Source organism: Nomascus leucogenys, chromosome 4 (genome assembly GCF_006542625.1).
Source record: "Nomascus leucogenys isolate Asia chromosome 4, Asia_NLE_v1, whole genome shotgun sequence".
In the NCBI taxonomy this organism is placed as follows: Eukaryota; Metazoa; Chordata; class Mammalia; order Primates; family Hylobatidae; genus Nomascus; species Nomascus leucogenys.
Window position 1 is genome coordinate 133,662,599 of NC_044384.1, and position 24,051 is coordinate 133,686,649.

The 24,051-nt window shown below is 37.8% G+C and overlaps 1 protein-coding gene across 28 annotated transcripts in view; it reads right to left on the bottom strand.

Moving 5' to 3' along the window:
- Positions 1 to 24,051, bottom strand: part of PCM1 (pericentriolar material 1) — a 108,059-nt gene that overhangs the window by 2,615 nt on the left and 81,393 nt on the right. For 16 of the 28 annotated variants that reach the window (XM_030812293.1, XM_030812295.1, XM_030812288.1 and 13 more), the window contains 9 exons: positions 20,792 to 20,938; positions 17,552 to 17,749; positions 16,625 to 16,684; positions 15,818 to 15,947; positions 15,356 to 15,516; positions 13,193 to 13,265; positions 12,405 to 12,661; positions 1,786 to 1,878; positions 1,581 to 1,695 (listed from right to left, as the gene is read on the bottom strand). In XM_030812293.1, coding sequence (XP_030668153.1) covers positions 1,581 to 1,695; positions 1,786 to 1,878; positions 12,405 to 12,661; positions 13,193 to 13,265; positions 15,356 to 15,516; positions 15,818 to 15,947; positions 16,625 to 16,684; positions 17,552 to 17,749; positions 20,792 to 20,938 — 1,234 coding nt within the window. Of the gene's footprint in view, positions 1 to 1,580; positions 1,696 to 1,785; positions 1,879 to 11,399; positions 11,552 to 12,404; positions 12,662 to 13,192; positions 13,266 to 15,355; positions 15,517 to 15,817; positions 15,948 to 16,624; positions 16,685 to 17,551; positions 17,750 to 20,791; positions 20,939 to 24,051 lie in introns of those variants that run through there. The other 12 variants (XM_030812300.1, XM_030812296.1, XM_030812299.1 and 9 more) reach the window with 2 other exon arrangements.

Genomic DNA, 24,051 nt, shown 5'->3' on the forward strand with positions numbered 1-24,051 from the left:
CCAGAATGCTCAATGCAGATGGAAGCATACCCAATGACAGTGGAGGAAGCTGCAGCTCAAACACTTGCAAGAGGCTGCAGCGGAGAAGGGTACCATATTCTAACAGGGAGAAGTGGGCTGAAAACTGAGAAATTAACTGAAGGTCTGATATCTGAAGGTCCTTCTCCTCACTCCATTTCCAGGAAAAACAAAAACAATGAGATATCATGTGATTTTCATCAACTGATGAACTGATGGAGAACAACAAAAAGGAAACCCTTTGATCCTGATGCAAGAAACACTGAGTGGCTCCAGAGCTGTGTTATTAGACTCATACAGAAAATCTGAGACTATCGCTTGGCTCTAAAATGAATGATATTTATATAGAAGCATTCTCAGAGAAAGTACAGAACCATTTAATTATATTACAAAAACAAAATGTTAAGTGCATATAATAGCCTTAGTAATGTAAGAATATGGGTAAAACGGAACAGAGAACCAGGAAGAAAGCAGAGGAGCAGCAGCAAGGGATAATGACCAAAGTTGATGGAACAAAATGCACATACACTTAACCGAAACAGAAAGTAACAAAAATAATATGAACACTGAGAGGAAGAGGAGAGAGAGGTAGGGCTAGACACACACCTGTCATCGGGTAGATAAGAGGTATTATCTGCATCTTAAACACTAAGAATCATAATAGTCTCCTAAAGAACTAAAAATCATTAATAAAAAGTGGGTTCTTGGGCTGGGCACGCTGGCTCACACCTGTAATCCCAGCACTTTGTGAGGCCGAGGCAGGCGGATCACCAGGTCAGGAGATCAAGACCATCTGGCTAACTTGGTGAAACCCCGTCTCTACTTAAAAAATACAAAAAAATTAGCCAGGCATGGTGGCTGGCACCTGTAGACCCAGCTACTCGGGAGGCTGAGGCAGAAGAATGGCGTGAACCCGGGAGGCGGAGCTTGCAGTCAGCCAAGATCACACCACTGCACTCCAGCCTCGGTGGCAGAGTGAGACTCTGTCTTAAGAAAAAAAAAAAAAAAAAGGTGGGTTTTGTACCTTTCTTAAACCATGGGCATGTCTTTTTTTTTTTTTTTGAGATGGAGTCTTGCTCTTTCACCCAGGCTGGAGTGCAGTGGCGCTATGTCAGCTCATTGCAAGCTCTGCCTCCTGTGTTCACGCCACTCTCCTGCCTCAGCCTTCCAAGTAGCTGGGACTACAGGCACCCACCACCATGCCTGGCTAATTTTTTGTATTTTTAGTAGAGATGGGGTTTCACCATGTTAGCCAGGATGGTCTCGATCTCCTGACCTCGTGATCCGCCCACCTCGGCCTCCCAAAGTGCTGGGATTACAGGCGTGAGCCACACGCCCAGCTGGCATGTCTACATTTTTTAAAACTGAAGATTTTAATAGAAAAAAATTATCTGACACTGTTTTATAAACAGTTGAACTAAAATTCTTACAGAATTATACTTTCCAGTATTTGGCTTAAATCTCCCAGGTTACTAGTAGCATATTTAAAAAATAAAACACAATAGTAGTATGAAGATTCAATGATTTTTCAATATGGCAAGATTTAAATTGATAACTCTTACCAGGTTCTTTTAGTATCTCAGAATTTCCAGCTAATTCTTCAGTCTGCATTTCACATATTTCACCAGATAAATGGTTTTTCTGTTCTTCTTCTACCATTTTCTTCGTTAGATCTGCCTTTGGAATGAAAATTAAAAATACAAACCATTTTTCATTTTAACAGTATTTGTTATGTAAAGACAAGTTTCATTAAAGACAGCCAAATACCTCTGAATATATTGTCAGTTTCAGTGGTAAATCTTCAACTTTTACAAAATCTTCTTCATCAGACTTTTGACTTATATTACCAGATTCTGCTTCCTGTAATGTAATGAAAAAAAAAAAAAAAAAAAAAAAAAAGACATACTCTAGATCCAAACCACAGTCATCCATGTGAAGAAATAGTGAATTATTTTCTCAGTAGTTCTATCACATTTCGTTTTCTTCTACATTCAGCTCTATGAATAATTTAGAAATATGCAGTTCATAGGAAAAGCTACATATCACAGCTGTGAAACATACTGTCAAGCTGTTACCATTTTGTCAAAAAAAAAAAAAAAAGGCGGGGGCGGGGGCAGTTTATACATGCTGAAGAAATAGTTAAAACCAGGATTAAAAACAGAAAGACAACTCTTATTTTTTCATATGTTTACTGAACACATGAGAGTTGTGCCCGGCAGAATGTAAGTAACCACTTACAAACTTTTCAATATATCAACTCTGATGGGGCTCAGTTAGAAAGCTGACATATGAAGTTAGTAACTGTCTTTTGTGATCACCTCAAACTGTTTTTCCCAAACTTGACTTCTATTTTGTTTCCTCCTAGTTCTCCCTTCTGATTTTTAATAGTATCATAATTCTACCAATTATCCAAGTAGAAATCTTAGGTTTTTCTTCTTCTTGCAGTATTTCTCACCCTGCTCCTGTTCAGCTCATATTTCATACTTATAAAATAGCAGATCCCCCAATCTAGCTTGACAGTATATGCTATAGTCATCAGATTAATCTTCACAGCACATAAATTTGACCATTTCACTTCCTTGCATAAAAACATTCAGTAGGATCCCTGACTAAAATTCAGATTCAAGAGCTTTTATAATCTACCTTTGACTTAATTTCAATTAAATGTCTTCTATGGCAACTCTACATAATGATCAGATAAGAATAAATCTAACCAGTAATTTTCAGTTTTGAAATGTATAATTGTACTCGTAGTGAGGCAAACAAAAGAGTTAAAAGAGTTATTCTTTGTACTAATGTTTTTCAAAGATTATAAGCCCCCTTTCTAAGAAATTATGAAGTAACTGTAAATGTATATTTAAGAAGAAAATTTTTTTTTTTTTTTTTAAGACACAGGGCCTCACTGTTGCCCAGACTGGAATGCAGCGGGGGCAATCATAATTCACCATAGTCTAGAACTCCTGGGCTCAAGTGATCTTCCTGCCTCAGCCTCCGGAGTAGCTAGGACCACAGGCATGCACTATCACGCCTGGCTAATTTTTAATTTTTTGTAGAGACAGGGTCTTACTATGTTGCCCAGGTTGGTCTCAAACTCCATTTAGGTCTGTCCAAAAAAAGCATTGATTGGAAATGACCCAAGTTAAGTTTCACTTATGTTTGCAGTTCAAGGAAGATTAAGGCCGTTTTAAAGGCCTTTGTTTTATGGGGGCCTGTTTTATGGAGATCAGGCCTGATCTCCATTTTAATTTTGCTTTAACAATTCCCCCCTTTTGACTGCCCTCTCAGCTTGAAGGTGGCCAAATGGGGTAGCATTATCCTGTAACCACTACTGACGCAGATGTTGGGATGAAAAGTCAGGTAAAGTTGTTATCATCAAGTTATGTTGGGACTTAGTCACACAGCCTCCATCAAGATTTACACAGTCAGTGTTAGCTTCCCTGATGGCAATCATCTGACGTGTGTGTGGCTGCTGGAAAGCATTTAAACCCCTTGTGGGGATATAAAGCACAAGGGAAGAAAACACAGTAACTGTAGCAAGAACTTAAAGATCCCTCTAAGCAAAGAGTCCCAGGGGCCTAAAATTTAACCAACTGAATAAATCAATAGAGGAGGCCTTGCTTATCTGATAAAAAAAAACTGATTTATTAAGATCTTTTAAATTTCAGGCAACAATATCTAACTAACATAAAAACAGTAAGTTTCACCCAAAGCTCATCCCTGTGAGCAGCTAAACTTCTACTGGAGTTCCAGTGAGGCCAAATGACTTATCTCAGATTGTATTGCTTGAAGAGTATCGAAAGTATCATTAAAACTTTTTTTCAAGGGTTGCTGAAATATCCATAAGCGATTTTTCCAATTCAGAGACTGCCAGCTAAAGAAAAAGCGATCTTACGAAAGAACAAAATCTAGAACCCCTTCATATACCTGAGTTTGGGAGATCACAGGGAGTTCTTTTGTAAGGGGTCACTTCATGTACAAACAACCCCAGATTAAGAATTTCACTACCACTTAAAGAGTCATATCTGGTCATTTTAGGTAGGAAATAGCCCAAACCACAGTGTCCAGACCGTATACGTGAAAACATTTATATATTTTGTTGACATACAAGATGAATAATCCAGTATTACTGAGAGAAAGGTGCAAAGGAGATCCTATTACCCACCAATTGGGAATGATGTGATTGTCATGGTTATTCTCTGTCATATCTGCATCTGCACACTGCCAGGTAGAATGGTTATGATTTAAATAGGAAGAGGAATAAAAAACACTTCTATGTATTACCTATGGGTACCATCGCCAAATAAGGATGACTTGTTTCCTTTTCAAATATGCCCTGAATATTGATCTTAAAAACCCTATTGTATGTAGTGAAACTACAGGGGTATTCCATTTGCTTCTGGAGTTTCCTTTGAACCAATGTCAGTCTCTGTCAGTTCTTTACTAATATAGTCAAGGGTATTATGGTGAAGTTCTGATTTTAAATATGTGTCATTATATAGGAGAGCAATCTCCCTAATTTGTGCTAAACGAGTAAGTCTGACTGCACATAGGGAGACTGGAACCCTGCCTAGATTAGGCCCAGTTCCATTAAGGTTTTCTGTCCATAGTGACAAAATTACCAGCAATAAAATCAATAGTAGTTACAGGACATACCTTTGCTTCTGTAACTTCTTCCCAGTGCCAAGTCGGTCAAACATAAATATCAACCAATCTGCTAGGGGAAGGATACCAAACCTTTTCATAAAACCAAGTGTGTGGGGGAGTAGATTTCAGTATTAGTTGTGATTCCATTCATCTACATGACTACATGGCCAGCAAAAAAAAATGCTTTGGTTGAGTGAGAGTGGCTGTTCTTTGAACATCAGGCCTTAGAGGATGTTCCGTTTGAGTAGGAAAAGTTCCTAACAGAAGTTTAAACATTTTGTGTTAATGCAAAACCAAATCAAATCTTAATGAGAAAAGTTAAATGTAGTCTTGTTTCATTGTGGTAGGAAGTTGTTTACTTCGTGATGCCACCTGCTCCTAGGGAAGGCTTTCCCTTATATATCTTTAAGTCACCTATAGGTTGCCAAGTCCAAGAGTCTAAGGAAGCTCTCTCTACTTGAGAGAGATGGACCCAAGGCTCAAAACCCTGAAGTTTTGCTGCATTGTGAGTAGTAAGAGCCATCTGCTACAGTCCTTTCCAATGAGGCTCAAGGGCAATTTTTCGTTGCTGTTGTTTCCAAAAGATCCAACCTCCACTTTCTAAGTTATGGAAGCCAGTCATGGATCATCATTGGTAGGCAGTTCACAAAAAGCCTCCTTCAGCTGGTATAAATAGACTTTTGCATAATCCATTAAGGTCTTAGAGTATTAAGTCATTTCAGAGCTAACAAATACAGGTGATACACGGGGTTCTAGTATTAAAGGCATAGGTCTTCCAATTATTTCATAAGGGGTCAAATTTGTGTTTTTCTGTAGGGGTTGATGTAATTGCCATTAGGGCCAGTGGTAAAATTTTTGGCCAAGGTAATCCAGCTGACAATTTAGCTAATTTTAGTTTCAAGATACCATTTGTCAATTCAAGCTTTCCAGAAGACTGAAGATGACAAGGCCAATGGTAGTGCCACTGAGTTTGAAAATCTTGTTTATCTGATAACCTGTTCAGGGAAATGAGTTCCCTTATTACTGGAGGTCTCTCTAGAAAAGCCCCATAAAGGAAATACATTTCCTAAGAATTTTTTGCTACTGTTGTGGCATCAGCCTTTCTATAAGGGTTAAGTCCCAATCTATCCTGTAAACAGGTACACTACCACAAGAATGTACTGATACCTCAATGAGGGTGGCAACTGAATGAAATCCATCTGCAGACCTACATATGGTCTAGCAGGTGGTAGAAATCTAAGGGTCTTTCCAGGTTTATGAGTCTGACAAGCCACACTGTTGTAAGCTATTTCTGCTTTCATCATCTTTTTCATAATCTGAAACGTTTTTCTTCACCATGATGATTTGCAGAGTGGAGGGCCTTTAATAATGCAGTTTGAAGGACTCAAAAGGACCAGGTGGTTGTCTGGGCCTTCAGTCCTTGTTGAGCATGAAATTTGCAACCTTTAAGATTCCATTTTTGTTGTTTCAACTCAAGTGCACAGCATTGTTTACTGAACAAATTATCCTGAGTGATTTGATCTTGGTCAATTCTGTGGAGTTGATTCAAAGTGCGTATTTTGTCAATTTCAGACTTGGCCATAAAAGTCCACACACGCATTTCCTTGATACTCAGGTTCAGTCTTACGAGCATGAGCATCCTTTTTATTAAGAGCTACTTGTGAGGGCAGCAGAATAGCTGAAAGAAGCTCATCTGGCAGAGGCCCAGTACTGATGGGGGTTCCACTACAAGTGAGAAACCCTCTCTGTTTCCACAACATTCCAAAATCATCACTCACTCCAAAGGCATACCTATTACCTCTATAAATGGAAACTGATTGGCATTTTGCTATATGGTAAGTCTTGGATCACGTAATTCTTCGGGTTGTCCTGACTTAAATTGAGGAAAAGTTCCCTTTTCTATTAGTTCATACTGAGTTGTTACGGCATGTCCTGCCCAGTATTTCTCCTCTACAATTTTTTCATAGGATCCATCAATAAAATGTATTTATTCAGAATTATTTAATGAAGTTTTCCATAAGTCAATGTGGAGTCAATAGTTATGATACCACACACACACAGTTTTGGTCTTCCTGTTGTTCGGACAGAGGCAGCAAAGTGGTAGGGTTAAGCAGATTGACATCTGAGATAGAGATTAGAAGGTGACAGGAGAAGTATATCATAAAATGTTAGTCTACTTATTAAGACATGTTGGATCTGACTGGAAGGTAATGAGCTTTCAATTGCATGTGAAACTTGTAGGTAACATTTATTCCCTAATACTAGGTCAGATAAAGTTTCTACCAATTTAGCTGCTGCTGTCACTGCTTTTAGATGGTTCGATATGCTCTGACAACTTGATTTAACTGTAATCTATAATAAGCAATGGGTCAGTAGCTTCCTCCACGTTTCTGAGTAAGGACTTCTAAGGATGGATTATCACATTTGATAATCACAAAGTGAAAGGCTTTAAATAATTTGGGTATCATGAACCTGGAGGGAGATTATAAGGCCAGTTTTATTTTATTGAAAGCTTGTTCATAATTATCTTCCCATGGCAAGGCTCTGGAACAGAGATTTTTCTAAGTTCAGACAAGGGGGAAGCCAGCAGAGAAATTTGGGATTCAAGATCTACAGTATCCTGCAAGACCAATGAACTCCCTTAACTGCCTTAGCTATGGGCCTGGGGAACCCTTGGATTGTTTTTATTATTTCAGTTAAGAGGAAAATTCCCTCTGCAGTCAGACCATGTCCTAGGAATGAACCTTTACTCTAGAGCAGGGATCCGCAACCCCCAGTACTGGTCCAGGGCCTGTTAAGAACCAGGCCAAACAGCAGGAAGTGAGTGGTGGGGGGAGCCAGCAAGCCAAGCTTCACCTTTTTTTAAACCTACTCCCATCACTCATATTCTCACCTGAGCTCTGCCTCCTGTCAGATCACTGGTGGCAACAGATTCTGGTAGGAGCTTGAACCCTATTGTGAACTGCTCATGCCAGAGATCTAGGTTGAGTGGTCCTTAGGAGACTCTAATGCCTGATGCTGTGTCATTATCTCCCATCATCCCCAGATGTGACCATCTAGTTTCAGGACGACAAGCTCAGGGCTCCCACTGTACATTGTGGTGAGTTGTATACCAATTTCATTACATAACATAATAATAATATAAATAAAATGTACAAAAATGTAATGCATTTCAATCATCTTGAAACCATCTCCCTTACCCTAGTCCATGGAAAAACTGTCTTCCATGAAACCAGTCCCTGGTGCCAAAAAGGCTGAGGACAGCAGCTCTAGAGAACTAAAGTTTTGCCATTGAGGCCTTATGTCCCTTATAAGCTACATGTATAAAAGATTATCTACATATAGACAGAATACAATTTCTAGGGAATTGTAAGGTTGACAGGTCTTGGTATAATGTCTGAGAAAAACAAGATAGAGCTTCAGCAAACCCCTGTGGCACTGCAGTCCACGTATATTGCTGGTTCTTCCAGGTACAAGCAGAGAACTACTGGCTTACTGGAATACTGAAAAAGGCAGAGCAAAGATCTATCACACTGTGAACCACTTAGAATCTGTAGGCACATTAGATAACAAAGTGTTAGGATTTGGAATAGCAGGAAATCTTGGATTGACAGTTTTATTTATTGCACGTAAGTCTTGAACAAATCTCCAACTTTGTCATATATATTATGTATTATTTATTATATAATATTTATTACATATTATATATAGTGTATTATATATTATGTATTTTATATATATATTATATGTATTATATATATACATTTTTTTTTTTTTTGAGATGGAATCTGGCTCTGTGGCCAGGCTGGAGTGCAGTAGCGCGATCTCAGCTTACTGCAACCTCCACTCCCAGGTTCATGCGATTCTCCTGCCTCAGCCTCCTGAGTAGCTGGGACTACAGGTGTGCATCACCACGCCCAGCTAATTTTTATATTTTTAGTAGAGACGGGGTTTCACCATATTGGCCAGGATGGTCTCAATCTCTTGACCTCATGATCCGCCCACCTCGGCCTCCCAAGTGCTGGGATTAAAGGTGTGATGGATTTTTTAACTGTAGGATTACAGTATTATAGAGACAAGTACAAGGAATTGTTTTATTAAATCCTCTATAATTGAGTAAAGCCCTTGGATTGCCTCTGACTCTAGGGGGCATTAGGGCAATTTAGGCAATGGCTTGGAATAATATATTTGGATTTTTATAGGCTTACCACTTTTAATCTTCCCTTTGTCAGTTGAGAAACAAGCCCACCAACATCTGGGTACTTCAGAAAGGTCTGGGTTGGTATAAGAGTGAGTTTCAATATGATCAATTCCTGCTTGTAGGAAACAGAGCACATCAGGTTTAGAAGGGTCAGGAAGCTCTAAAATTAACTTTCCTTCCAAAGAGAACTTTATGTGCCCTCTCAATTTAGTGTCATATTGTAGGAAGGCATGCTTTTCTGAGAGTAGTCCAAGTGTCATTTGACTGGTTCACAGAGGATTCTCTGAACTTGATTGGAAACGTGAAATATTTTCTTTCCTCCAAGGGATTGGCTGATTTATTAGGATGGGGTTGAAAGCGGATAAGGTATCCACCAACACTGTACATGACTCCCACTGATGCTGATCTTAGTTTCCTCATGTTTATTTAAGGGCCTTATGGAGAGTACCATACCAGAGAATCCCTCGATGTCCCATTGGTGTTGATTATTGTCTTCAGAGTCAAACCCTTGGGAACTTTTTTTTTTTTTTTTTGAGATGGAGTTTTGCTCTTGTTGCCCAGCCTGGAGTGCAGTGGCACCATCTTGGCTCACGACAACCTCTGCCCACCGGGTTCAAGCAGTTCTCCTGCCTCAGCCTCCTGTGCAGCTGGGATTACAGGCATGTGCCCCCACGCCTGGCTAATTTTGTATTTTTAATAGAGACAGGGTTTCTTCATGCTGGTCAGGCTGGTCTTGAACTCCCAACCTCAGGTGATCCACCTGCCTTGGCCTCCCAAAGGGCTGGGATTACAGGCGTTAACCACCGTGCCCGGCCCAGCCTTGGGAACTTCATCTAATGAGGCAGTAGTCTGGCCCAACACGGGTAGGTCCATTAGAGGACTGGGCAAGCGTGGACAATCTTTTCTTCAATGGCCTGTTTACAGACACTTATTTTTTTCTAGTTCTAACGTTCTCTCAAAATGTTCAGCTATGGTGACTAATTTAGCTGTATCAGTGACTTGCCATCCAATCTTGTGTTTTTTAATCAAGTCACCAGACTCTAGTCAGAGACTATTAATGAATAAAACCATAAAAACCATTTCAGTTCCCGCAGGAAATACTCCCTGCTGTATTTTAAGACCAGAATGTTTAACAAATGAGATTTCCAATCTAGCCGTGTAATCAGAAATAGATTCAACTTTTTGGACTAGTCAATCTTTTGTAGAAAGACCATGGGATAGCTTCTAGATGTTTTCCAGTTGTTTTTGTAGCATCTTTTGGGCTATCCACAGAAGTAGCTCTTAAAGAGTTGGCAATACTCTTCTGAGGCTTATGCCATCCTGCCATAGTCATCCATTAACTTGCTTCCCCAGTGGCTAATATCATGCGTATAAATTGACAGAAATCAGGAAGCCCAGAGTCATTCTAATTCTAAATTCCTCCGCAAACTGTTTTGGATTTTCCTTGGGATTTGGAAAATCTTTTGCTATGGCTCTGAGTTCAGCTTTTGACACAGAAGTAAAAGTAGTTACAGGAGCCAGACCTCCGTGTCCTGGCTGAGGGTCTAACTAAGGAAAGCATTAGCCTAACTTCCTTTCTGTCACATCATCCAGAGTGAAAGGGTAATTGTGCAAAAGGATTAAGATGACTGAACAAATGGGTTAGTGGATTCAGAATTATTAGCGGAGGATAAGCAGAGTAACACGTCACAGTGAAATCACTCCCTACACATAATTCATTTTATGTCTGTTGTCAACTCATTGCTTAAGCTTTTCATCTGTCGTCTTATTTGCCTTTAGCAAGGAATCTTTTAGAGAGGCAATTTTGGAATTAGGACTTTTAGAAGCTTCTATACAACAATCAAAAACTGCTTCCCATTGTTTCTGAGGCGTTTGGAATCCCTTCTTTTCTAATGTCCCCATAAACAATTTTATCTAGATTAAAACTTCTCCACTGTAACTTTAACTCTTCTCTGGTAAAGTGCAACCATTTCTCTAGAAAGGCATAGTTTCATGTTCATAATTTCTAAGCATAAAATTTGCTAGAGTTCTAGAAAGAGGGGTCCCAGAGTCTTTAGGTGTTAATGAACCCACAATACCCTATCTTCTAAACTTCACCTACCTGAGGCTGCCAACTGGACCCAGTCTAGTTACTGTCAAACATCTAGTTCGACCTCTGGATCCAGTAAAAAATAAAATAAAATTACTTGGCTGGGCACGGTGGCTCACGCCTGTAATCCCAGTACTTTGGGAGGCCAAGGCAGGCGGATCACAAGGTCAGGAGATCGAGACCATTCTGGCTAATACAGTGAAACCCTGTCTCTACTAAAAATACAAAAAATGAGCCGGGCGTGGTGACACGCGTCTGTAATCCCAGTTTACTCAGGAGGCTGAGGCAGGAGAATCAACTGAACCCAGGAGGCAGAGGTTGCAGTGAGCTGAGATCGCGCCACTGCACTCCAGCGTGGACGACAGAGCAAGACTCCGTCTCAAAAAATAAAATAAAATAAAATTACTCAAATAAACTCCGAGAGCTCAGGACACAAACTGTGGAGCCTGAAATCCGAGAGGGACTTACCCAGGACCTCCAGATGCAGCGAGAAGGCAGTGAGCACAATGGACACCTTTTGCCTGGTTCCTCGATGCTTCCAGAGGCCACAGGGGGTCTCTTTCAAATCCTACTCTGACACCAAACTGTAAAAGACAAATCTGAGGCACAAAAAAATTTTAGAGTTTATTTGAGTAAGAAGCAATTCAGGAACTGGCAACACCAGACCAAAAGAGATTTAGTGTGCCACTGACAAAATATCAGAGGCAAGTATTTATTTGGAAAATGTGGAAGTAAAATAAATTATTTGCTTGGTTTGCAATTACAAAATTGTCTTTTATCAGGTACCTTCTCAGAAAGTCCCTAGTCACATATCCATATGTTAGCTGGCTACTTATGACCAGCTGGGGTTAAGCTTTGGTTCTAACATAAGCATTTATCAGAAATGACCCAAGTGAAGTTTCATTTATGTTTGCAGCTTAAGCAAGATTAATTACTTTAAAGGTTTTTGCTTTTCTCTGCTCAAGTATTTTTCAGACCTGTGCTTCAATTGAATTTTCATTTAGTACTATCATGAGTACAGATTTCCTAGTTTTTTTTATTTTTTTAATCATTCACTGTATAAAGATTCTGTTGTCAAACTGTTTTATTTCCTATCCCAAGTGTAAACCTTTAAGTTTATTGAAAATTTGCAATATATTCTGAACAGGTAGTATAAAAGGATAAACAACGATTCATGTATCATTACCACTTCAGATCCGAACTTAAGATGAACTCTTTTTATCTCTTTGGTTCTCAAAATTATAAAACATAGAACAGCACGTGGGTTTTGAGTTGGTCATCTTAATTCACTATTACCCTTCTGCTAAAATTTAAGTGTGAACTAGAAAAATGTTCCGACATGTTCTAAACCTAAACACAAAATGGTTTACATGTCGAGAATGCTAATCTGAAATGAAGAAATATGCACAGAAATGAAAAGTAAAAATATTTGGAAACGTAAATGATACATACATAGTCATTCACTAACACTGGAGATTCAGTATCAGGACTTCCAGCCAGAGAGCTTTCAGGAGTTTCCTGAGCAGATTTAACTTCTTTGACTCTAGGCACTAAGGGTTCCATTTCAGGTAAAGGTAACGGCAAAGGGTTAGGCTGTTGAGTTGAATCAACAGTAGCAGGTGAGTCCTTATGGGCAGCACTATTTAAAGGTTGCTCATTTTCCAAGATATTGAGGTAACAGGGTTTCACAGGAGAGTTATCTTGGTCATCTGTCATCAAAAGAAAGTCTTAACATCAGTGTAATGCAAAAAATGTTAAATTTTACTCTCTATTATACTAATAAAGACAATATGCCTGAGTAAGAGCAATCAAGACATTTAAGACCAAAAAGAAAAGGCAACTACAAATTTTCCTTATTTAGTTGATCAAAATCACCTGGGAGCATTTTAAGACTCAGATTCCTGAAATCCACCTGATTTCTAATTAGGACTTTCAGGAATAAGGCCTACAAATGGATATATTTTTTTAAAAAATCTCCCATATTTGTATCTAAAGATGCTCTTGACAGAATTTTTGTCTGTGCAGGTAAATATTTGTCACCTTTATTGTTTATAGAAACAAATTCTTATGTTTTCTACAAAGGATTTATAGGGAGAAGAAAAATATACATCAGGTCCAAAGTACTTTCAAACCAAGAATTTAGTGTTTTCTGTGATTAATTGCTTTTTTTTTTTTTTTTTTAGCTTTTAAGCAAATAAAGGAAATTATCTTAAAATCAAAGACTTATTTAGATTTCTTACTTTTACTAGTGGCTTCTTGTTCCAATGGGACATTTTTGCTTTCTGCTGTCTTTTTAAAGTCATGTTGTAGGACCTAGAAGGGAAAAATGTTTTAATAGCAGGGCCTGAAATATATGGTCACTATAGAAGAGATGATTACTAGTGTGTAGTTTTTTTTGTCCAACCCAAGACCTTCATACAAAGAAATTTAAAAGTATCTTCTAAAACTATTTCAAGGAGGTGGCTTTGGTTGTGATTTCAAGATGGCTAAGTTAAAGGGTTTCCTTGTTGCCTTAAAAACACACACACACACAAAATAATACAACTGGAATAAACAGACTGCACTGTTCATTTTTTTTCAGACTCTAAAAGACAATGCACACAAGGGAATGAAGGAGAAAGTGATGAGAGGAAGATGAACAAAGCTAAATGCCTTCAGCAGGGCGAGGAAACAAAAACTGAGATTCACCTCATAACTGTAACAGATCTAGAAAGGAAGACACATGATGTTGGGGCAGGAGCTGGTGATGAAACGGTGGTGGTAGTTGTTTAAAACTGTTTAAGGAAAATGTGGCTATGTAGGTTCTCTCCTCCAACCTCAACAGAAAATGGCAGATTATATTTTAGAGAAATTAGTGAGCCCCAGACCTGGGGCCACTGGGAGTAGAGGTGGAGACACAAATGCGAGGACACAGTAAGTATCAGATTGGTGTAAAAGTAACTGTGGGTTTTGCTATTGAAAATAATGACCAAAACCACAATTACTTTTGCACCAACCTAAACAGAATAATCTAGTGCATGCCCGTATAACGGTGGGACCTCAGCCCCATTCCCAATCTAGCTTCAGAATACCAGCAGCCAAGCTTACATACTCCAGGCAGGAGGAAAGAGCAGGACAGTGAAGGACCCTAATTTGGAGAATATAAACCATCTCAAAGAAAAGACCAATAGATACTGACATTTAGAAGTTTCTGGGAATATGCTGGCTGTCTCCCCAAATGCCCTACCTGCAGTGAAGCCCAAAAGAACCTTAACTTGCTTTTTGATGTATCATTGTTCAATATAAACAACCAAAGTTCAGCAGACATTTGAAAACAGAAGATAATGTTTCTGTGAAATAACAGGGCACTATAAAAAAGTTACAATCAGAAAAAAAGAAAGTGTTCAGAAGTTAAAAATATGACAGCTGAAATAAAAATAATTTCATACAAGTGTTAAAGTCAAAGAAAATATCTCAAAGTAAAACCAAAAGATAAGGAAAAGAGAAAATTAGAAGATCAATCCATGAGTACTAATAATATCTGATAATATTAATTACAAAAGGAGAGAAAGAAAAGAGAAAATGGTGTGGCAGTAATAAAGAGAATTTAAAAATTTACCAACTTGAAAACAATCACTGAGTATCCACTGCAAATAATGAAAAAAGACCCCAACAAGGCACATCACAGTAAAATGTCAAACTCCAGAGGAAAAGATCTAGATTAGGGAGGAAAGTAACATATAAAAAAGTACCCCCTCATCCATAGAGTGTATGTTCCCAAACTGGATAGTACCAAACCCCATTTATACTGTTTTTCCCCATACATACTTATCTATGATAAAGTTTAATTTATAAATTGAGCACAGTGAGAGATTAACAATAACTAATAATAAAACAGAACAATTCTCTTGTGCTTTGGGGCCATTAAGTCAAATAAGGGTTGTCTGAACACTGTGATACTGCAAGTCTATATCTGCTACCCTAGATGGCTATTAAGTGATTAACAAGCAGGTAGTGTATACAGTGTAGACATGCCGGACAATGTAATGATTCACAACCCAAATAGGAAGGAGCAGGCCGGTGTGAAATTTAATCACACCACTAAAAACAATGTATAAATTACTGGATGGGTGTGGTGGCTCATGTCTGTAATCCCAGAACTTTGGGAGGCTGAGGTGGGAGGATCGCTTGAGCTCAGGAGTTTGAGGCTATGAGCAGTGAGCTACAATTACACCACTGCACTCCAGCCCAGATGACTGTGCAAGACCCTGTCTCTAAAAAAAACATAAAAAATAAACTGGTATTTCAGATTTTAATAAGCATATTAATGAGGCTTGCATTCATGAAAGCTGAAAATTTAGAAGGATCTACTTTGATTAGTTAAAATAAGGCCGATGGAAGCGTGTCAGTCAATACGGGAATACCTGTTCATCATGTTCATTTTCTTCGGTAGCTTCAGTGTTAGCCTGGAGAGAAGTCTGGACATCCACAGGGCCTTCTTCAAATTCTTCCATTTCTTCATCCTCATTTTCATCTTCTCCACTTCCATAATTAGTTAAAGCCTGAGTTTCCGCTTTAGACAAATCTAAGTTGATTAATACACAATTTTTAGTAAATTTCAGCACATAATCTTAACAATAGCTACCACTTATTGCATTCCTGCATGGCACAGATGCTTTATATACAGTATCTGAGATCCTCAAACAGTATGTATTAGAAAACTTACAGTGCAGAAAGTCCAGATAATTTAGTCAGGGTCACAGTGAAATTCAAAATCAGAGTTCTCTGACACTTAATTCTACACTTGTTACACTCCACCAAACTGTTCCAATAAATGACCTACAAAAAACTGAAGTATAAAGATAGTACAGAGCCTTTAAACTTACTAATAGACACTGGACATCCTTCACTTTCTTCATCTTCCTCTTGATCAGAAATATCAGATCTTACATTTTTGGGACCATCATACACCTCAGATGTTTGAGTCTGCTTAACTGTTTCAGTTTCATCCTTGTCCTAGACACAAAAATATTTGAGTAATTAATTCCGTAAAGTACATGTGTAAAGGTATATAGTAAGTCTATCATATTAATAATGATCATTATCTAATAAAAAATACAAAGAACCGCATGAACCCGGGAGGCGGAGCTTGCAGTGAGCCGAGATCGCGCCACTGCACTGCAGCTTGGGCGACAGAGCGAGACTCCGTCTCAAAAAAAAAAAAAAACAACCATTTTTGATAGTCTAGTTTTATGTTTAAAAGAAAAAAGTCTCAGAAAAAAGGTCAAGGTCATTTGATGATATAGTCTGCTTTCAAACGTTAAGGTAAAAGCTGTTAAAATAATTTTATATTGTTTCAAAAGCATTATTTTTAGGCTTTTTTTTTTTTGAGGCAGATTCTTGCTCTGTTGCCCAGGCTGGAATGCGATGGCATGATCTTGGCTCAATACCACCTCTACCTCCCAGGTTCAAGCAATTCTCCTGCCTCAGCCTCCTGAATAACTGGGACTACAGGCACACGCTTGGCTAATTTTTGTATTTTTAGGAGGGACAGGGTTTCACCATGTTGGCCAGGCTAGTCTGGAACTCCTGACCTCGTGATCCACCTGCCTTGGCCTCCCAAAGTGCTGTGATTACAGGCATGAGCCACCGCGCCCAGCCATATTTTTAGGCAAAAATTAATTAGCACATACTTTGTCTTCATCATCAATCTCTCCAGCAGGTGAGCCATGATCTTCAAGAATCCTTTTAGCCTTTAAAACAAATCAATTACACAGAATTTAGCAATATACTTAGACACATAATTTAGCAATTCTCATGTCTCAGCCTCCCAAAGTACTGGGATTATAGACCTGAGCCCGGCCTGTATTACTTTCTAATCATTTATTATAGTATCATGCTGTTTTATTTTCATCAAGCTCTTAGCAATGTCTGAAATTTATTTATATCCAGAAAATAAATATCATGAAAAGTGTGAAATGGATAGCCTGACTTCGTCTACTTTAGATTTTAAGAAAGAAGAGCCATCTCTTTGTGTTTGCGTCTTGGCTTGTTTCCCTCTCATAAAAGAGGGTCAGGAAAAGGGTACACATCTAGGGAAAAGGCTTCCTGGTATGCCTCAGGTTGAGGCAGAACAGTCATCCAATCTCACATGTGATCAAAATCAATTTGACAAGGTAGAACAAACTACAGGGATGTAAAACCAAAGCCCTAACTAACAAGCATTTGTGTTGACTGGGAGTGACCTCTGGGTAATGCATATTCTCGAACAATCTACAGGGATCGATAACAGCCATGGCAGGCAGCTGGCACTGGCCCGGGACCAGATCCCAGTCTTTCTCTCATCTTTCAAGACCTGAATACAGGACAATAATGTGAACTGGTTATCTGCCAATGTACCTTTAACATCAATTCCTGTCTGCATTCCTGATCTTTAGCAACTGCTGTTAGTCCTCGAATTCCACAAGTGACTAGCCTATGTAATGACTTATAATGTGATTAACTGGTATTACTAAAAACAACTACTTTTGCTGAGGTAAAATGTGATTTCAGTTAATAACAATGATCAAGAACTGTATTTATGTGCCAATTATCCTAAAATCAAAATGAATGTTATTTACCTCTTTGGCATAAGACTGTATCACTCCAGCTGCTTCTATTTTCCTTTTGCATCTCTGTTTAACAGTTACACTATTATTATCCAAATCTTGCATAAGCTTAAAGAAAGCCAATTCATTGAACAACACTTCAGATATCTCTACAAGAAGATCTTCTCCACAGTCTTTCAGTTTTCTGCCAGCAAATTTTGCCAGTGAGTCCTATTCAAAGATAAACCGAATAATTTTTAAAGATAGTAAACTTCAATTATAGAATACCATTAAGTATTGAAAAACTCAAAACTAATGTTTATGATTAATAAGGAAAGATAGGTTAGTATTACTAAAGAATACTGCTATATTAATAAGTAGGAATGTTGCTAGTCCTGCTTAAAGAGTATATACAAGGGAAGGACATATATGGTCATCTATATTTAGTCCCTATTTGATGTAACTGCTGGGCACAAATGAATTCAGACAGGGATTTCTAATACCAGAAAGTTCCCTGACAGTATAGGAGATACGATATATACTACAGTAATAAACAGTAAGTGCTATGAAAGGAAAAGACAAAATCTTCCACCTCTAAATGTACCATTAGAATACTTTTAAAGCTTCCGCCTTTACTTAAGACAACCATTCTAATTTAAATTTTTCTTCAAAAGTAAACTTTAGTTCTATTCAAGTTGATATATAGGATCATGTAAAAGAAAATAGGATTTCAAGACCCTTTACATTTATTATGTCATGGAGGAAGTTAAGCCCTGGCAACTTGAACGCTGGTGACTTCTCCTTCTTAGACAATACATGAACTCTCTTCCTCATTGTTCTTGTTCTGTAAATGACTAGGAAAGATCAGAGACCAGACCTCCTGCCTTCCAACCACTGATGTTTGTTACAGATTAACTGCCTCCTTTACTGTCCTGTACCTAAATCAAATCAGGTGACAGAAAAGACTCATCTTCAACCTTTTCTGAAAGAAAAACATCACCTCAACTAATTAGACTGTTGTAACTATGCATTAAAGCCTTATATAGAAAGATGGTGAAATTCTGTTAAGCTTCCCTAAACTCTGTCCACATAAATTAGCAGTCCCCAACCTTTCTGGCACCAGGACCTGGTTTCACAGAAGACAATTTTTCCCCCAACCTATAGCTGGGGGAAGGTTTTGGAATAATTCAAGCACATTACATTAACTGTGCCCTTTATGACACTGTAACATATAGTGAAATAATTATACAACTCACCATAATGTACAATCAGTGGGAGCCCTGAGCTTATTTTCCTGAAACTAGATGGTCTCATCTGGGGGTGATGGGAGACAGTGACAGGTCAGGAATTAGATTCTCATAAGGAGCATGTAACCTAGATCCCTCACATGTGCAGTTAACAGTAGGGTTGACACTCCTATGAGAATCTAATGCTGCTGCTGATCTGACAGGAGGTGGAGCTCAGGCAGTAATGAGAGCCATGGGGAGGGACTGTAAATACAGATGAAGCTTTGCTCACTCGCCTGCTGCTCACCCGCCTGGGGGTTGGGGACCCCTGATATAAATGATCCCAAACTTCTGATGTCTTTCCTTGGAATCTGAGCTTCCCAGGCAGCTATCCCTCCAACACTATGCTTGAATAAACTCTCTTTAAAGTAGATTCTGACCCTTTTGATTATTTCAGGTTGAGAATCTTCACATAAGTAAGTATACTCTACACATTTTTAGTAAAACCACTCCTCTTTTTCTTTCTAAAATATGGACTACCCTATTTAGCAAACAGGCAAACAACTATGATGTTCAGTGCCTGCTCCTCTCCCCCACCAAAAGACTATCTTATCTAGTACAATTATGGTAAAAACGTACATATGCTGGGTGCTTTGTGGAAAAAACAATTCTTGAACGGGTTTCAGAAGGAAAAATGTAGAAGATGGTAATTTAAGCTCTAGATCATAAAATTTTTTCAATACTCTGGGCAATATTTAACGTAAATTAACTTTTATTCTTCATGTATGTCATCTTGTGAAAAAATCAAGAATGGGATGAAAGAAAAGCAGTCAAACCTTAGACTGAGAAAAAAATCTTATTTCCAAATTAATGCTTTGGGATCTGTCCACAATTATCATAGAAGGCAAAAATGAGGAAGGGCTACATGGATCTTGATAAAAAATATTTAAATTATAATTTCTCTTTTAGCCTTATTCTAAAATGGAGTTTCCTACAATGCACAATACCATCAATGTCTTATAGTCCTTAGAAATTATCTGTTAGTACTAATTACTACTAATGGGGCCAGGACAATTTATCCTTTAGTCTTAATACTAACAAAATGGAAAATTACGGTGATACAAATTTGCATCAAGCCCAGGGTTTAAAAAAAGTTGTGATTATCTAAAACCAGTTTAAACACAGAAATAAGAAACAAAGCCAAGTTTCGTAAGAAAATTTTGTAATAAAGATGAAAAGAAAAATGTGTCACCTAATGTGGAGTAAAAATACACATCACTGAACTATCTCAATGGGAAAACATTCAGGTAAATATAAAGGTAAAGATGTTTGTCCTATGGAATAAACAAGGTAATTTTATTAACACTAACATGGGATTTCTCAACCTTGGCACTATTGACATTTAGGGCCAGATAATACTTTGCTATGGGGGACTGTCCTGTGTATTGTCAAATGTTTATCAAAATTCTTCCTGGTCTCTACCCATTAGTTGCCAGTACCTGTCCTCCTTTCAGCCCTCCCTACTTTCTCCACACTACTTGCTGTGATAAACAAAATGGCTGCAGACACTGCTCAATGTCTCCTAGGAGGCAAATTCTCTCCCACTTACTGACTTACTATAATTTAAGCATACTGGTACACCCTAAAAAGTCTCTACAACCAGCTGGTCTCTGGCTTCTGAAATTTCCCAGATTAGTCAAATTACTTTAGCCAATTATTTTAGAAACAGTCACAGAATACTTTCTAAACATTTCAATCTCAAAATGTTTTCACTGAGGAGAAGATAAACCAAACCAGTAAAAGCTTATAAGAGACATGCCTCAGAGATGACAAAATTAAATGAAGATACAAACAGGACCTAATAATACAATATTATTTTAACCAAGTGACAACCTAAAAAAGTATTAAAACATCATCCCGAAAGGACGCTAGATTGGATGTCCACCAGAATAAATTGTGTAATGCAAGAAAATGCCTCACCCACCCCCCGAAAAAAAACCATACCCCACAGTATATATTGGTAAATCATACAAGTATAAACTCTTACCTGTAATATACTTCCAAGTTGTTTATGAAAGAACTTTACAAACTCTTTGCTCTCATCATTTTGCTGGGTAAGGGTCAAAACCATGCGCCTTACTGAAGTTAGAAGCTGCGAGGAGCATACTTCATCCATGTGTTCCTGAGAAAAATCCTAATTGGTTAGAATATAAACTTACCTATTGTTTAAAAAAAGAAAATCAATCCATATAATATAAAATGTTAATTTTTAATTTTCTTTCATAGATGCTCCTCAATTTTCAGATGTCTGTTTAGAAATATCCATTCATAAGAAAAGCCAAACTCCTACTTTATTCATACATGTTGAGAGGTTTGGCAATTTTGACCCATGAAAGCAGATGATGGCCAGTAAAAGAACTGGCTGACCCAGTACTTTTCGGCACTTTCTTTCCGTACCTTTCTGTACCTTAAGGAGAACTATTCATGCTAGTTTCCATTTTGCCAATCTTTGTTTTCAGTTCAGTTAATTTCAAATGCTCTTACAAGCATACTCACCTTGTACCCAATTCCCTATTATTGTCTAACTCAGGGTTTCTCAACCTTCGCATTATTGACATCCTGTGCAATTGTAGGATATTTAGCATCATCCTGGCCTCTACCCACTAGATGCCAGTAACACCTCCTCCCTACACCGCCTTGACAACTAAAAATATCTTTAGACATTCTGAAATGTCTTGAGGGTTAACATCATCCCCTAACTTTCTTAACAAATCACTTCAGTCAAGTGTCTCTTCTTAAACTTCCTTAAGAAGCATGTGTGAGCTACAAAATAATATGAATCATGGTTAACTTTCTGAGGTTGAGTCCATAAATCATCAATATCAAGCAATCTCAAGGTTCTAATCCTTCTTACTCTACTAAATCCATTTAAGCAAATCCTATAACCTTTTCTCAGTTCAGTTTTCTCCCCCGCCATACAAATCTATAAAATAAGGGTGCTAACCTAGATGTTCAAGGTCCCATCTCAGACTTAAGCTCACTTAAAATAATGTATGTGTCAAGACAGGCGATTAAAAAAAAAAAAAAAACTGTCCCTGTCTTCAGAGAGTCAAATACCAGTGCAGGAGTCAGATATGTACATAAATAATCACTATAAGCTCCGTGCTGTCTGGTAGATAACACTTTTTTAACTGCAGGTATTCTTATTTATCACAAAATACAGTGGCTCACAGGAGACATTACTTACTGAATAAGTAAGTATTTTTAAAAAGCACCCACTAGGTGCTCTAAGGAGCTATAGGAGCATGCTGGAGGCAACAACAAATATTTCTGAAGAAATATTTCAGCCAGGCAGAAAAGAGTGAAAGTATTTTACATCTTGGATAGACAAGACAACTCGTACAAACGGCTAATATGTGAAAAAGTAACAGCAGATATGGAAAATGTTGAATAATGTGAAGTGAATGTACCTAGATGGAGAGTAGCTAGGGTGGGAAAGCACACCAGATCCAGCGGTGAAGCCGCTTGAAGACTAAGGAGTTTGGGTAGGATATGGCTTAGTAAAAATGCACTTCATGCCTATTACAACAGGTAGTCTAAGCAAAAGGTAAGAATACGAATTAAGGTTATGCTACTAGAAAGAAGAAAGTGAAACTGATGACTCTACGGAGAAGAATACATTTTTGACTCACTAGTGATGACATAAAGAGAGTCAAGGAGTCTAACTCAGGTGACTGGGTGTAATGCTGCCTGGGTATAATTAACAAAGAAGTTCTACAGTCCTACAAAAAAAGTCAAGATCTGAAGTGAAATGAGACATCATAAATAGTTAAAATCAGATTATTAGTTCTACTCTGTTTACTGACCGCAGACACTTTTTGAAATGCTAAATTATTATTATTTCATTTCCTCATGAAATCACTTAAATCAGGGCTATACAGGTAAAGTGAGGAGGAACAATTTAGATTTTAAACAAGGTGACAAGATAAGTTTGTGTTTTAGGTAACTCTAGATATGCTAGTAGCGCTTAGAAGGTCAAGTGGAAAACCTATTAAGTGAGTGTCACTAGCCACTTTAGCCAACTAAAATACCATCAATATTTCCTAATATCTTAGACATTTAAGAAAAATCACTTTAAAAAAATGTAATTCTTTTAAATTCAAGACTTTTTAAACATTTCACAAACTCAAGGTGATTTCTATTTCGCTCAAGTATTAAATATTTTATTGTATAACAGTTTCTGAGCAGATAGTATGTAACTTACGTAATTCTTCCATCAAATCAGACACAAAAAAGTAAAAACAATCAATTTCCTAACTGAAGGCTACACTCCCTAAGCATAAAGATAAATCATGTAGGCTTTTTTTAACCCTTATAAAGTAACTGTACACATCAAATAAATATTACTACAAGTATACCTATTAGTTTTTAAAAGACATGTTTACAAGTATTTATTATACTATTAATGCTAAAATAAAAGTATAAAAGCAAAAAGGCAACACTTTAGGCCTAAGATGAAAGCGAGCAGTAACTAAGAAAATTTAAATCAATTCACTTGAGGCAATGGTTTCAAACTCTGAGATAAATATCTATATAAAAAATGTATGTTCTTAAAATTTGTAAGTATATTCTTTTACAGAAGGTAAATATATACATATAAGTAACAGGAAATAAATTCACAGAACAGTTGGTAAAACTGATGTATTTATGCCTTATCCCTCAAATTCTTTTTATCCAGTATCTTAAGTACTTCTTGGCTATAGGTACTATGAGATACTATTCTAGGGGGGAGATATAAATAATTATGATCCTTTGTCATAAGTGCTATAATGAAGGCATGAATCCAGTATCTCAGGAACAGTGAAGCGACACAGGAATTCTGCCTGTAAACACATGCAATAACATTTGGGCCGGCTCCTGAAAAACAGGAGAAACTGACAGAGAAAGAGGAGAAGGTCATCCTAGGTAAAGGACATAATGTAGGCGATGTGCCTTTTTCAATAATGTCAACTAGGACACAAGGCTTAACAGGCCAGACCAAGCTGTAAAAGGTTTTGTGAGTGATATTGAACCTGGTCTTTTATTCTATGGGCCAGTTGTTTTCACACTTATAGTGTCTAAAGAGCTCAACTACAGTTGAGGGTTGAAGAGTCCAGTCATTTATTAATTCATTAATGTTTACTGAGTGTCTACAATATGCAAGTACTATTTTTGGACAGTGACCAAAAGAGATTAACATCTCAGACGTCATGGATCTTGTATTTTAGCATGGAGAGGCAGACAAATATTACATAGGTTAAAGGTGGC